Source organism: Elephantulus edwardii, unplaced genomic scaffold (assembly GCF_000299155.1).
Source record: "Elephantulus edwardii isolate Elephantulus edwardi_28Jun2011 unplaced genomic scaffold, EleEdw1.0 scaffold00005, whole genome shotgun sequence".
Taxonomy (NCBI): domain Eukaryota; kingdom Metazoa; phylum Chordata; class Mammalia; order Macroscelidea; family Macroscelididae; genus Elephantulus; species Elephantulus edwardii.
The window spans coordinates 10,484,060-10,499,930 of NW_006399755.1; the positions used below are offsets into that span (position 1 = coordinate 10,484,060).

Here is a 15,871-nt window from a genome sequence, read left to right on the forward strand (position 1 = left end):
CTTCTCCAGCACCACAGCTCAAAAGCATCCACTCTCCTTCTGTCCTCCCTAGTCATTGTCCAACTCTCTGATGCATAACAAGTGATTGCAAATACCATGACCTGTATCAGGCGCACCTTAGTCTCCAGAGAGACACTGTTGCTCCTGAGTACCTTTGAGAGGTCCCTAACAGCAGACTTTCCCATCGCGATACGCTTTTTTATTTCCTGACTGCTGGTACCAAGAGTGTTGACTGTGGAGCCGAGCAAAGTGAATCTGTGAACACTCTCAATCTCTTCGTCATCCATCCTGACGCTGCCAATTGGTCCAGTGGCGAGAATCTTTGTCTTCTTGACGTTGAGCCTTAGTCCATACTGAAGGCTGCAGTCCTTGACCCTTCGCAGCAAGTGCATGAGGTCCTCCTCAGTTTCAGCAAGCAAGGTTGTGTCATCTGCATAATGGAGATTGTTAATAGATCTTCCACCAATCCTGATGCCACAATTCTCCTCATAGAGCCCAGCCTCTCGGATAATCTGCTCTGCATACATGTTGAAAAGGTATGGAGACAGCATGCATCCCTGGCGTACACCCTTCCCTATTTTGAACCATGCAGTGTTACCCTGCTCTGTTCTGACTACTGCCTCTTGGTCCAAGTATAGGTTTTGTATTAGCACAATTAAATGTTCTGGGATTCCCATTCTTCTCAGGGCTCTGGTGGCCTAGTGGCAAAAAAGCTGCACTGCAATCCCACAGGCGTGCGGTTCGAATCCAGCAGATTCTCTGCTGGAGAAGGAAGGACAATCTCCTCCTATACCAGTCAGTCAGATTCAACCAGATAGCATATAATATTTCTTAAAGGACTCCTTGAATGGAAATACTAATGAAAGGTTAAATACTCAACTGTGAGTGAAAAGATTGATCTTTTGAACCCACCTAGAGATGCCTAGGAAGAAAGGCCTGGTGAACTGTTTCCAAAAGGTAATAGACTGAAAACCCTGTGGTTTTACTCTTGACTCCAGGTAGGTTTTCACTCAAGAGGAGATTGCTCATCTTTCTCCCATGGAGCTGCTGGTGGATTCGAACCACACGCCTTTGGTTGGCAGTACAGCTCCTTACCACTAGGACACCAGAGCTCAATGGTTTGGAAGCAATTTCATGGCAATTAACAACAACCTTACCCTTTTTTGCCATTGAGTCAAATCTCCATTTGGCATCCTAGGTGGTTAATTTAAACGAGAGTGGACTGCCACCTCTCTCATGGAGCAGTTGGTGAAATCAAAGTGCCAACCTTTTGATTAGCAGCCCAACAGACAATGCACGACACTGTCAAGGCTCATAACTATATTCCTTATGACCTGTGTCCCCATCTGAGCCTGGTACAGCTAGGGGTGAAGCACTACACATGAGATCAAGCAAACTCCAGTTTGAGTCAAAGGTTTTAACGTTAATTCTATTTAATAATCTGTTTAATGTCTATTTTAAGATGGCAAGTCACACACTCTCCAGGTCTGTTCCTTCACTTGAAGAATGGGGCTAAGATCTCTACCTTCCAGAGTCATAGTGAAGATGAAGTGAGTGCAAAGTGTTCTGTACAAGCTTCTGTGCCCTTTGAGGGGGTGATAACACATCTGGATGCCTTCTCTGTTTCCAATTAGAGAGAAATCTTGAAAAATGGGTCTTTTAAAGTCTAGGACCAGATGTAGGCTGAACACTACTACTAAAACCCAAACCACACCAGGTGCACTTTGGACCATTCTGTCTCATGGACACCCCACGTTTTTTTAAACAGAACTCTGAACAGTTTAGATCTGCATCCTGTTGGAAGTCAAGGACTTCCCATACATTATCACCTGGCTTTACTTCCGATGCGCCACTGAGCAGATTTGAACCACGAATTCTTTGGTTAGTAGCTGACCATTGTCATATATGCACTACCCAGGAAGTCCTAGATAATGGTAGGTGAGCGAGAAAAACAGCCTGGTCCTGGGATTAAGATTCACTTCTAGATTTGCCTGGTGGTGAGGCCCAGGACCTACCTGCCTTGGCTTATCACTCCTTCCTGTAACTTCTACAACCCTGGAGGCTTGACTGGCTGTTTTTCTCTGATAGTCTTTCCTCAACTGTGAAATGGAGATGTCAAACCCTATCCTGACTTCCTAGAGGTGGTTTGTGGGAGTGCTATAAAAGGCTTTGCAAGTATCATAGGGTGGCAGAGGGAGGAAATCAACAAACCAACTCCACTGTGCATTTTCTAAGTAGGCCCTTTTATAAGCAAGCAGAATGTTGTTTAATTGCATATGATCTTATGTTCACCACACTTAAGTATTATAAAAGAAAGTTCCAGGAGTCTCAATAATGACTAGGAAGCTCTGATGGCTTAGTGGTAAGGAATTGCATTGCCAACCTAAAGGCATATGGTTGGAATGCACAACTGTTCCATAGGGTAGGCAATCTCCTCCCCTGTGATTTACTGCCTCTGAAAATTGAGTTGGCTACGACTCATAGCGACCTTATGCCTAACAGCTCTGAATCCTGCTCTATCCTAAGCCAATCTTACCACCTCTGATACACCTACCCTCAAGACCCAAGTTATTTTGTCAGTCCATCTCATCCAGGGTCATCCTTTTCCAAACACTGGTCCCTCTTGGCTACATGACCCAGTTATGTGAGATGGAGTCTCAAAATCCTGTCTCCAAGGAGCAGCTTGTTTTCATCCTCTCTAGGACAGACCTGTTAGTTTTCTTGACAGTTCGTGATGTTTACTACTCTACTCCAGCACCACACTCAAAGGCATCATTTCTTCTTTCATCTTTGGTTATTGTCCAGATCTCTGATGCATAGCAACTAATTGCAAAGACGATGGCCTAGATAAGGTGCACCCATCTCTAGACCGACATACTTGCTCTTCAGTACTCGGGAGAAATCCCTAACAGAAGATTTTCCTAATTCAGCTCATCTTTTGATTTCCTGACTGCTGGTGCCAAGAGTGTTGATTGTGAAACCAAGCAAACTGAAATTGTTAACAATCTCAATTTCTTCTCCATCTATGACGGTGCTGCCAACTGGCCCAATGGTGATAATCTTCGTTTTCTTGATGTTGAGCTCCAATTCATATTGCAAACACTAATCCTTGACATTATCAACAGGTTTTATTAAAATCTCTCATTTCTAATCAGTTGTTGATTTCTTTCCACTCAAGCTTTCAATTATTACTGTCTCAAGATTGTAAGACAAGTATACAAAACACACAAGAAGCCCAATGGTTCAGAGTTGAACAAGCAAACAATAGTAATTTACTCTTAAAATGATAAAGGAAAACTAGAGGATTTCTAAATCAGGGTATTTGTAAACTTAAATGAGAGAGGATTTAATCATCACCAAATTCTTTCTGGATTTATAGCATTTTCTTAAACTATAAATGTATAAGTGATGGGCATATTCACAGTATGTATAACTTTATCATGAATAGAAATCAGATATTTAGATGTCACAGTATAGCTGCAACATAGTTTTAGAACATTAACTAGAAATCACTTTGATATTATGGCAGCTTTAGATCATAATCACTCAAAAATCACAAAAAAACTCAACCATATGGAAATAGTGACACCAGGGAGCTCCAGTGGCAGGCAGTAGTGAAATGTGTTGCTAACTCTATTCTTTTTTTTCCAATGGAACACTTCTTGCTGATCTTCTCTGTATCGTTCCAATTTTAGTATATGTGCTGCCAAAGCGAGCACAATGTGTTGCTAACTCTAAGTTGGTGTCTCGCTGCAGATGGTTGGAATCAACCAGTGGCTACGAGGGAGAAAGACAGGCAATCTCCTTCTGAGCTATTTATAGTTTCAGAAAACCTGCTGGAAGGCCAGTGATGAGTTCTGATTAGACAGCAATGAGTTAGACTCTTTGCTAGAGAGTATTTTTTATTAATAAAACAGCAAATATATAGCCATGTGTAAGTGAAACTCATACTTTCACATATTTTGGGCATGTTTCTAAGGAGGGAGTAGTCCTTGGAGAAGGACATCATGCTTGAAAGAGTGGAAATATGGGAGAGGAAGATAGATGAAATGGGTTGGCACAGTGACTGTGGCAATGGTGGCGGGCGTCAGTAGGACTGGCTCAAGATAGGGCAAGGTTCAGAGCCATTGTTCATGAGTCTTGGTCGATTTGATGGCACATAACACCACCACATACTACTGTCCTGATACAACTAATTTATTAAATCAATTATATTAATAAAATTTTAAAATGGCATATTTTAACATAAAATGTTAAAATATGTTAAAAGAATTTTATAATTTTACTATAATTCATTTTCTTTGCAATCCTTCATATTTAAATTTATAGTCTGTGGGCTTCACCAGACAAGGCCATAAAAGGTCCATGGCATAAATAAAGGGGAAAAACTACAGCTTTAAAGACACAAGTCATTAACATCAGAGAAGAGAGTGCTTACTGGTGAGATACATGACAACTAACCTCAACAATGAGATTTCAGAAAAGGTACAGAAACTGCTGCTTCAGAATGTAATGGCCTTAAGGAGTCAAAAAATCCCCACAATCTAATTTCCCACAAAAATCTGTATTTCTCACCTTCTCAATTTTTATCACTGAATGTATTATCCCTACCCTTATGCACTAGGATTGTGATAAAGGAAATTGAAAGTTCTCGGTGCCGAGTTTGAACTGATCCACAGCAGATTTTCTGAAATAGTAAATCACATGAGTAGAGAGAGATTGTCCACCTTTCTCACAAGGAGTAGCTGGTGGATGTGAACTGCCTACTGATGGGTTGGCAATGCAACTCCTTACCCAATAAGCCAAAAAGTCACTCATGCTTACAGTACCTTCTTCTTGTGTACTGAAGCTGCAGAACCATGCAATAGGAGACTGCCCATCTTTCTCCCATGGAGTAGCTGGTGGATTTGAACTGCATGCCTTTGGGATGCCAGCAGCTCTATCTCACTAAGTCACCATCTCAAAACTCAAATTTATTGCTGTGGAGTCAGAACTAACTCATAATTGCTCCTCCATTGGTTTTCCAAGGCTGTAAATCACATGGGAGGAGACTGTTCATCTTTCTCCCACTAAACCTCTGGTCAATTAATTTATCACTGGCTGCTATAATAGAGTGGATGGCTTTAAAAACCTGAAATTCATTCTCTCACCGTTTAGGAGGCTTGTGGTCTGAACATGTGGCACATGTCTTCTCTGTTTGTATCATTTGCTCTTTTATATCTCAAGAGTTAATTAAGGGAGCTTTGACGGTTAGAGTGGTAAGGAGTCAACCCAAAGCCACGCAGTTCAAATCCACCAGCTATCTGTGGGAGAAAGCTCCCCCCCTTTTTACGAGTGACTATGAACTGTTCTCTACGCTTTAGCATTTTTTTTTCAAATGAAAGAACACCAAACAAAAAACTTCCAAAACTAACTCACCAGAACCCTTAACCTTGTCAATAATAGTCTAGCAATCTTTCTTTCTATGTTTACCAACTTTTTAGACCTTCTTTCTCCAAATGTGGAGCTCTGGTGGCTGAGTGGTAAGGAGTTGTGTTGTTCATTGTTCAAATCCTTCAGCAGCTCCCTGGGAGAAAGATGGGCAATCTCCTCCCATGCCTCTGAAAACCCACTGGAGGGTCAGCTATGAGTTGGTTCAGACTCAAGGGTACACATCTTCCAAATGTTGTTATGTGCCATCGAGTCGCTTACAACTCATAGCGACCCGATGTACAAGAGCCCTAAACCCTGCTCTGTCCTGTGCCAATCACACTGTCTCTGACACACCTACTCCCATTACACCAATCACTGAATCAATCCATCTCATCGAGGGTCCTCCTCTCTTGCGCTGTCCTTCACTCTCCCATACATGATGTTCCTCTCCAAGGACTGGTCCCTCCCTGCAACATGTCGAAAGTATGTCAGACGAAGCGTCAAAATCCTTGCCTCCAAGGAGCAGCCTGATTTCACCCTCTCCAGGACAAACCTGTTTGTTCTCCCAGAAATCCATGGTATATTCAACACTCTTCTCCAGCACCACAGCTCAAAGGCATCAATTCTCTATCATCCCTAGTTACTGTCCAGTTCTCTGACGCATGGTATGTAATTGCGAAGACTATGGCCTGGATCAGGTGCACCTTAGTCTCCAGACTGATGTCGTTCAGTACTCTGGAGAAGTTCCCGACAGCTGATTTTCCCAATGCAATTCGTCTCTCGATTTCCTGGCTGCTGGTACCAAGAGTGTTGACTGTGGAACCAAGCAAACTAAAATTGTTAACTATCTCAATCTCTTCATCATCCATAATGATGCTGCCAATTGGCCCAGTGGTGAGAATCTTTGACAAGTTATTTTAAAATCAAAACCTGTATTTTTGTCTTACTGGTTAGTTGTTTTTTAGACTCAGAGAAAGCTGAACACTGTAAAGTAAGTGTGTGACTTTATTTAAAGAATACTACTACAACTGCCAGCAGTGCCCTTGTGATTAAACAATCAAAGTATCAGTGTGCAAAGTTATTTAACATTTCATGATATAATGACACAAAATCACCTTAAGATTCTGGTGTACTACGTTATGTGATAGCACACTTATTTAAATTTATACTACTGTAACTTAAGGGAATGTTAATAATATTTTTTCAAGTAGAATCTATACCTAGTAATGTATCATAAGAGTATGATTAATATTGTCAAAATAAATTTTCTCTGAAATTATTTTAGACTTGATACATTTTCTAAAAAGAAAAACACAGTTCTTTGGAGAAACCTATATAATCTGCTCAAACTAGCATAAAACATTCTTCTGAGAGAATTATTTTGCTTCAATTTTATCCCCCCAATCATGTTATATAGCAATCAGGTACAGGAACATCTCCTAATTCTTTCTTATGTCATATATGTGTTGAAGATAGAACGTAAAAAGTACAGTAACTCAAATTTCAGCACAAAGTTATTCAAATAAAATTTTAATGACCTCAGTTCAATACAACTGAAAATTAGTATAAAGGGCATGTCTTGCTAAATTCAAATTCTAGATCTATGGGCCATGTTTGGGCAGAAGTATAACCCTACAAACACCCAGTTTATTAACTAAGATGATTGACAACATCATGGAAGGAGGTGGGGAATAAGAATGATCAGATAACAGAATTTTGTTAGGAAAGAAAAAACCCTCAATTACAGTTATACATATTAGTAAAATAAAAATACAATTCCAAATACCCATCTCTTAAATTATTTAAAAAACAAACAAGTTAAGTTAGAGCAAATGCAATCTTTACAGATTTGGGTAACTTTATTTGCATCATAAAGTGATTTTTTTTTTAAGCCTATGTCCAATGAAACAATTTAAAAAGCTCTATCAGGAATGGAAATTTAGATGTCAATTATACTTTTCTTTAAAAAAAAAAAAAAAAAAGAAAAAAAGGTTAAATCTCTGAATGAGCAAGATTCACTTTCGTAGGCAGAGGCCCTGCTTCTTCATGATCTTCAGTCATAGATCGAACAACCACAAGAGAAGAAGCTGGATATCTGTTTAGCTTTTGTTCATTCATAAATTCCAAGTCACCATAGATACTCAACTTCTGCAAAAGAAAATCAATGCTTATTAGCAATTTCGGTTATCAGCAACCTCTAAGTATAAGTCTTCAAATAATTCAATCGAGGGCTATTTGGTAAAAACTTGAACAAACATCATGAGGAATGGAGAATGATTTTACTGTGTTTTAGATATGTGATTACGTAGATGGTCAACACCTAACAACAAGAGTCTCCAGTTTGGGGCAGTTGGGATTCTGATGTTTAATTGTGTTTGGGGAGAAAACTGATAGAAGTGGTACAACACTTGTCTGTCAGTTTGCTCTACTGAGACAACTTGGGGTTGCTGTAACATGGAAAACTGTTTCACTGGTGTGTCAAATGTCGTAAGGGTTACCTGTGGTGGACAGGAATTGGTGGCGGAAAACTAGGAAACAAGGATGAGCTATCAACTTTTTAAGTTAACAGGCCTCTGAAAACCCTATGAACACTAAAGGAATGAGGACAATTGTAGTGTAGTGGTAGAGCCCAGATTGGAAGTCATTTGACATGGTTACTGCCTTCATGGGCTCTTGTGTTTGAGAAGTTTGAGGATGGCACAGGGTAGAACAGGGTTCAGATCTTTTGTTTCTAGGGTCGCTATGAGGCATGCTCAACTTGATGGCACCTAACAACAATAACAAGATGCTCAAAGAAAGGTTTCTAGATATCTCAACTTATTTAGGAGCATTTGAAAAATTGAGTAACAAGAAAAATAGGAGTCCTGATGGTAGAGTGGCGAAGTGCCAACAGTCTGAACCCACCAGACAACCTGCAGGAATAAAATGCTCTGTAAAGATCTGCAGCCTTGGAAATGGTACGGTGTAGTTTTATTCATAAATTTTTAAGTCAAAAGCTTATAGGGTTTTTGTTAGACAAGAAAAACTACTCAGGTTTAAGTGGAGTTAGCAAGGTCATGCTGAATGCACTGATTGTCGATGCTGATTGATGTCCCATGTGATAAATCCTGTAAAAATTGAGCTTTTCTTCTGAGCAGTCAATTGACTTGGTGCAAGTTTCTCTATCATCAAATGCTTTAATTTAAGCTCCTCAAATTGTTACTATAATGTCTAAGACATAAAAATTAAAAAACGAAAAGCAGAAAACAGAATCACTACAAATGTAATTAAATTCATTGCAGTATAATGATAATAACTAATATTTTTTTCAATAAGTCACTTTAAAAGACTTTACTAATAACTGGGGTTGCATTTTTACTAATCAAGTTCTATTATCTTTGGGAGTTCTGGTGGCTTTGTTGTAAGGAATTATGCTGCCAACACAAAGGTATAAGGGTTTGAATCCACAAGCTGCTCTATGGGAGAAATATGGACAATCAATTCCTGTATGATTTATTGCCTCTGGAAACCTGCTGGAGTGTTGGTGATGAGTCTGTTCTGACAAAGCAACTGTCAGAGTTATAAAGAAGTACTTGACAGCAGAAAGTTATTTTCAAAAGATGCTGGGGAAAAAAGTATTTTCAAGAGTTTAAGTGTCTATTAATACTGATACCTGCTACATCACAGATCGGCCTTGGAAAATATCATACCAACTGAAAGAAACACGTCACCAAAACGCATAAATTGCATAATTTGATTTATATTAAGTGTTCAAAACAAGTGTATCTATAGAAAATCAATAAGAGTGCATCTGAATTCCAAAATCAATCTCCATAATAGTCTATGTGTTTCCTACTGCCAAAGGGGCCCTTTAGAGTAGTGAGAGAAGATCTTCACCCTGAAACCCACAGCGTCCCTTTTCAGCAGGAAGTAGCTAAGAGAATACGCCGTCCCCTTTTCCTTATGACTCAGGGTGAAGTCTCTCTCAGGGAGGAGTGATAGGGAATGGCAAAGGATACACTGACAAAGAAGATTAATCAGAACTGGGTTTGACAAGCACTGTGACATTTGGACAAGAACAAACTGGGAGGAGGGTAGAGAGAATAGTGCAACAATGAATGAGTGGAAGCCCAAAATCTCTGTAAATGTTTATGAAAATTAATAAAATATAATTATAGAAAAAAAAAAAAAAAAAAAAAAAAACACAAATGTATCTATAGAAAAAAAAAATTAGTGGCTATCTAGGGTTGGAGGTAGTGGTGATATGTGGGGAAGAAATTGTTAATTAGCTTCAAATAGGTATTGGTCTTCTTCATAGGGTGGTAAACGTTCCAAAAGTAATCGTGGTGATAGTTATCTGTCTCTGACAATATACTAAAATTCAATTGCATGTGAAAGATATTTTAATAAAGTTGATACATATATATATCTCAATACAGAGATTAGAAATCATCTAATTTTTAACATTTCTAATATTTTCCTCTAGCTCATCATGGACACAATACTAATTCCAAATAAAGAATTAAATCATTCCTAAATAGTATGGATAGTATACTATCACTCACAGGATGGATCTTGAAATGGTCATTTTAATTAAGAATGTAACACTATTATTCCTCAAGTTTTCATTCATGGCTTAAGAGACCTTATGATTGATTCCAAGTAGACAATATTCGTCCATCTCAGCTCATTAATGCCTAGAGTATCAACTGTAAGGCATTCCATTTAATTTTTGACAATTTACAGTTTCTCTAGATTCATACTTTGTAAATTCCACGTTCCAGTATTTAATGGATGTCTGCAATTGTTTCTCCTCATTTTGAGTAATTACCAATTTGTGGCTCCACCATGAGTACTATATCTAACAATCTTCCTTTTTTTGTGGTGGTGGAAGAATTTTTTACTTTTCTATCCTTTGCCTTAGGTTTGATCACATGTCCAGGTGAGAATGTCTAAGTCAAATGAATCTTTGAGGCTTCATCCACCACCCTTAGTTCCCCTAGAGTGTGTGTTCTACACTTGTTTGCTGATCAGTGTCTTCAACATCAACAACAGCTGTAAGACCAACATAAGAGAAAGAGCTAATCAGATTGTAGAGTGGCTGTGGCAAGATGTAGCCTTACAGAGCCAAATGGAGCCAGGGCCAGAGTGCTTGAGACACAACTCTCAACATCAGGAAAGCAGCAGCAGAGAAAGGAGTGCACATGCTTTGGGGTCAAAGGTTTTTGTGACAAAGGTATCCTGCTATTGACCCAGAAGCTGTCTCGATTGAGGGACCGCATCTTGCCGTTGGATAAGAAGCTGTCTGAACTGAGGGATTGTGTTTAACGTGGCTTGGGATTGATGTTCACTCATTAAACCTGGACTTTCACTGTGTGATATATTTTGCCTTTCTCATTGCCCAGTGGAGTCTCTCTCCACTCTGGAAGTTGGCTGGTTGACTGGCGGGATGGCTGGCATCTTGATGGCGGCTCGACTTGGTGGCAGTCAAGGCAAGGGAAGTTTCTGGGGTCCTTTTTGCTGTGTGTTACTGTTCTTTTTGACCTTCAAAAGTGGGTGGTGGCCCAGAGCCTTAAATTAAGAAGTAAGGGCAGAGCCTGCAGAGCTTGCTCCAGGCAGTAGCTTAAAATCCCTTGGGCATGCGTCCCTCAGGCCTGTCTTTGTTTTTGGTGAAACATTCTTCTAGTTCATATAGCCCTGGTGTGTCCACTTGCCTACAGAGGTAACTTGTGGCTGCTGTGAAGCTGAACACTGTGACATTGACGTGTCAAATGCGATAATGGTTACCCACAGTGGACAGTGTTTGGTGGCACTCCCTGGTTAAAACAAGCCTGGAAGCAGGAGTGGCATCCACTTCAGTAAATAGGTTGCCTCTGGAAACCCTATGTACCTGGCGCAAGGATGAAAGTCACACAAGTGTCGAGGACTTTCGTTCATAGGGTTGCTATGAGTCGCCTACGACTTAACAGCACTTAACAACAACATCCCCCAATATGTTACCCTAATAAACCCCATAACTGTGAGTAAAAAGATTTCTGCAAAGTGTGTGTGGTCATTTGCAATGAATTTCAGACCCACTAATTAGTAGTATCAAGTGCAGCAGAGTGGAGGGCCAAGTCTGATCTTGTAGCTTTGAGTTTGGTACTGTGGATGTTATTAATGGGGACAGCATCCTCATGCAGTTACTAGAGGTTGGAGTAATTTGTCTTCAAGCTATCTTTTCTCCTTTTACAACTGTTCATAGGATTTTTGAAGGGCTATTATTTCAGAGGCGGACGAACTATTCTGCTTCCTAATCTGTCTTAATCTTGTAGTTCTACTAAAACCTCTCTACTATTTCTGACCCTGCTGGTATATGAAATACAGCTGCACAGCTTCCAGCATCATAGCTATCAAGGACCACTCCAGGATGCTAAGGAGCAATGATGTCAGTTTGAAGACTAAGGTATAGCTGATCCAACCATGGTCTTTTCAATTACTTGCTATGCACCTGAATGATGGACAAAATATAAGGATGACAGAAGAATCGATGACTTAAGAGTTGTGGTGTTACAGAAGAGTACTGAATATCCTATGGACTACCAAACGAACAAACAATATGTCTTAGAGAAAGTGCAACCAGAGTGCTCTTTAGAGGCTGGGGTGGTGAAATTTTATCTCACATAGTTTAGGCATGTTGTTAGAAGGAGCTATTCCATGGAAAAGGCAGAGTATCAGCAAAGGAGAAGACCCTGAAGAATACATAGACAGAGACACAATTACTGTTAACAGTGAGCCTGAGTATATCAGATGATGAGGATGGCACACGATAGGGCAAAGTTCAGATCTGCTGTTCACAAAGTCATTATGAGTTGTAGTTAACTTGATGGCACTTAACACCAAGAGTCTCTTCCAGCCAGTGGCCAGATAACTGTCCTCTGTATTTTCTGGAATAGACTGGTAAGCTCCTCTGCAAGAGATTCATGACTGGAAGAGATTCATATTCCCATTCCAAAGAAAGGTGATACAACAGAATGTGGAAATTATTGAATAATATAACTAATATCACAGGCAAGTAAAATACTGCTGAAGATCATCTCAAAATGGCTAGAACAGTACACTGACAGAGAACTAACTGTCAGAAATTCAAGCTGGTTTAGGAGAGGCCATAGCTCCAGGGATATCACTGCTGATGTCAGATGGATCCTAGCTGAAAGAGAATACCAGTAGACCATCTATTTGTGCTTTACTGACTATGTAAAGGTATTTAACTATGTGGATCATAACAAATTATGGCTAACACCGAGAAGAATGAGAATCCTAGAATATTTTAATTGTGCTCATGAGAAACCTTTACCTAGATAAAAAGGCTGTTTTGCAAACAGAGCAAGGTAACAGGGAATGGTTTAAGATTAAGAAAGGTGTGTATCAGAGTTGTATCCTTTCTCTATACCTATTCAATCTATATACTGAGAATAATGTTTGATAAGCTAGTCTCTATGAAGAGGAATGTGTCATCAAGATTAGAGGAAGACTAATTAACAACCCTTGTTTTGCAAATGATACCTTGCTTGCTGAAAGTGAGGAAGACTTTAACTGCTTGCTGCACAAGATTAAAATACTGCAGCCTTTAAAATGAGTTTCAGGTTAACATCAAGAAAATAAAAATTCTCACCACTGGACTGACTGGCAACATCATGGCAGACAGAGAAAAGACTGAAGCTGTCAATGACTTTATCTTGGTTGGATCCACAATCAACATCCTTGGTACCAGCCATCAGGAGATCAGGAGACATATTATATTAGGAAGGCCTGCAGTCCCTCTCCAAATAACTGAGGAACAATACGTTGGTTTGAGAACTTAAGTGTCTTCTGATTCAGGCCATGATCTTTTCAATCACTTGCCATACATCTGAGAGCTGGACTATATATAAGGATGAAAAGAAGAACTGATGCACTTTGAGCTCTGGTGTTGGAGAACGGTACTGAGCATACCATAGTCAAACAGGTATGTCTTGGAGAAAGTACAACCAGAGTACTCCTTGGAGGCAAAAAGGGCAAAGCTACATCTCATGGTTGGAAAGGCAGAGGATTGGCAAAGAGAGGAAATTCCTTAACGTGATGGATTGACAGAGTGACTATTGTTAATGGGTTCAATTATGTTAGAAATGATGAGGATGGCACAGGATAGGATAGGGTTCAGGTCTGTTGTTCACAGGGTTGCTGTGAGTCATACTTGACTCAACAGCACCTAACAAAAACCAACACCATCAATAACAAATAGAATGATTGGCAACAGAGGATACTGCTCATAAGATAAAATGAAAGAATTGTTCTTTGTTCTTTTTTTGTTCCTTCTTTGATGAAATCAAAGAAAGGGAAAGATTTGCCTGGAGAGAACTACTAGTGTTTCACCGAGTATTGGGAGAACTCTCAATGCTTATATCAAGTGAGATTATCCAGGGAAAATTCAGGCTCTATTTATTGGTACCTGATTCTAGGATAAGCACAAAATCTCTACTGCAAATAGGGCTACTCTGAGGATTAAAGGAACTTATTAATATAAAACAAAATTGTGTTTGGTAGCAAGTGATCAACAATGTTAGAAAGTATAAGGACCAAAAGCTAACTCATTTGCTTTCCTAGCACTCCTGGCAGATTAGGCCCTGAGCTCCATCAAAAATGCACCACAGCAGAGTCCATGCTGAAGCACAGGGACCTGCAGGACAGAGGAGAACTGCTTCACAGCGATTCCAAGGCGATGATCTTTATGGAAGCTGATGGTCACATCTTCCTCTCCAAGGCTGACTGGTGGGTTAAGACCTGAAAGCTGACTGCTTTAACAATGAACCACCAGGCATCCTCTGCTGTCCTTAAAGCTAAAATCTACTGCTGTCGCCTTGGTTCTAACTCATAGCAACCTTCGACTGGGCTTCCAAGGGTGTCAGATTTTACAAGAGGAGACTGCAAAGTGACCTTCTCCCTCAGAGGCCTCGTGGATTCAAGTCACTGACTTTCTGGTTAGCGGCCAGGTTGTCATACATAATGCCACTTGGCCTCTCTATCATTAAAGAAGCCTTCAGATGCTTTAGTTCACTGGTTCTCAAACCTTTGTATGCATTTACTTTACACCTGGAGGACTGGTTTAAACAGACTGCTAGGCCTGCCCTGGTTCCTAATGCTAAAAGTCTAATGACAGGACCTGAAAATTTGTGCTTCTAGCAAGTTCCCAGATAAAAAGTATTCATTAAGTATGTGTTACCGCATCAGGATTGGTAAAAGACTCAACACCCTGCATTATGAAGATGATACAACCTTGCAAGCTTAAAGTAAAGAGGACTTGAAATGTTTGTTGCAGAAGATCAAATACTACAGCCTTCAATCTAGATTATATCTCAACATCAAGAAGACAAAAATCCTCATCCCTGGACCAATAGGCAACATCATGACAGAAAGATTGAAATTGGATCCACAATCAACTCCTTTGGATCAACAGTAAATAAATCAACAAATGTATAGCAGTGAGAAAGTCTGCAATTGCTATTAGGGACCTCCCCTTGCTGAGGAGCAAGGATGCCAGTTTAAAGACTATCGTGAGCCTGATTCAAGTCATGGTCTTTTCAAGTACTTGCTTTGTATCTGAGATTTGGACAGTAAATAACGATGATAGAAGAATTGATGCCTTTGAGCTGTGGTGCTGGAGAAGGGTACTATTCCCCCATGAACGAAGAGAATGAATAAATACGTAAAAAAAAAATTTTTTTTAAAAAAAAGGGACCAAAAGCTAGGCTGAGATCAATTTTTCAAGGTAAATTCTACCTGAAGCCATCAGCCTTCCCTGGTAATAGATCAATATGAATGTGTACCATTTATCACAGGGATCCACCAAGGAGTAAGGAAAAGGAATAGTGCTTGCTTACGATACAAAAAGTAAAGACAAAGAGTGCTACAGGGTGCCTTTGGGGAGAAGGAGTCAACAATGATTGATAGCTTTGTTTTCATGAGGGTTTAGAGTATACAAAACAGCTTAAAGCAAGATAGCTTAAAAAGATGTAACAGTAAAGCCAATCCTGTGTTTGTGTGGGAGGTGGGGAAGCAATCCTATATAAGAGGCAAAATTTCAGTTGTACCAAGAATAAAATGTTGATTAAAATATGGATATCAGAAGAATACAAGTATGTGGTGCAGCATGAGGATATTATCAAATCATTTATATAATAAACATGAACATTCTGCAGAAATTTATCCACTTTCTCTAACTTCCAGAGTTCAGGATTTTTCACAATCCTGCCCACTTTACCCACACTAGCTCAGCGTTTCTTAAGCTGAAGGAGTTGAAAAATTCAAGCCATGGGTGGCAATACTTAAGAATAGTTTGGGTAGAATGCTGAACGATCCAGGATGTATCAAAAGAAGATGGACGTAGTACACAGAGTCACTGTATCAGAAGGAATTGGCTGACACAGAGGAATTTCATGAAATAACATATGAGCAAGAACCT

The 15,871-nt window shown here is 39.7% G+C and overlaps 1 protein-coding gene across 1 annotated transcript in view; it reads right to left on the reverse strand.

Moving 5' to 3' along the window:
* Positions 1 to 7,247: 7,247 nt before the first annotated feature.
* Positions 7,248 to 15,871, reverse strand: part of TMEM59 (transmembrane protein 59) — a 40,614-nt gene continuing 31,990 nt past the window's right edge. Inside the window, exon 8 of the mRNA XM_006879710.1 lies at positions 7,248 to 7,560. Coding sequence (XP_006879772.1) covers positions 7,405 to 7,560 — 156 coding nt within the window. The 3' untranslated portion in view covers positions 7,248 to 7,404. The remainder of the gene's footprint in view (positions 7,561 to 15,871) is intronic.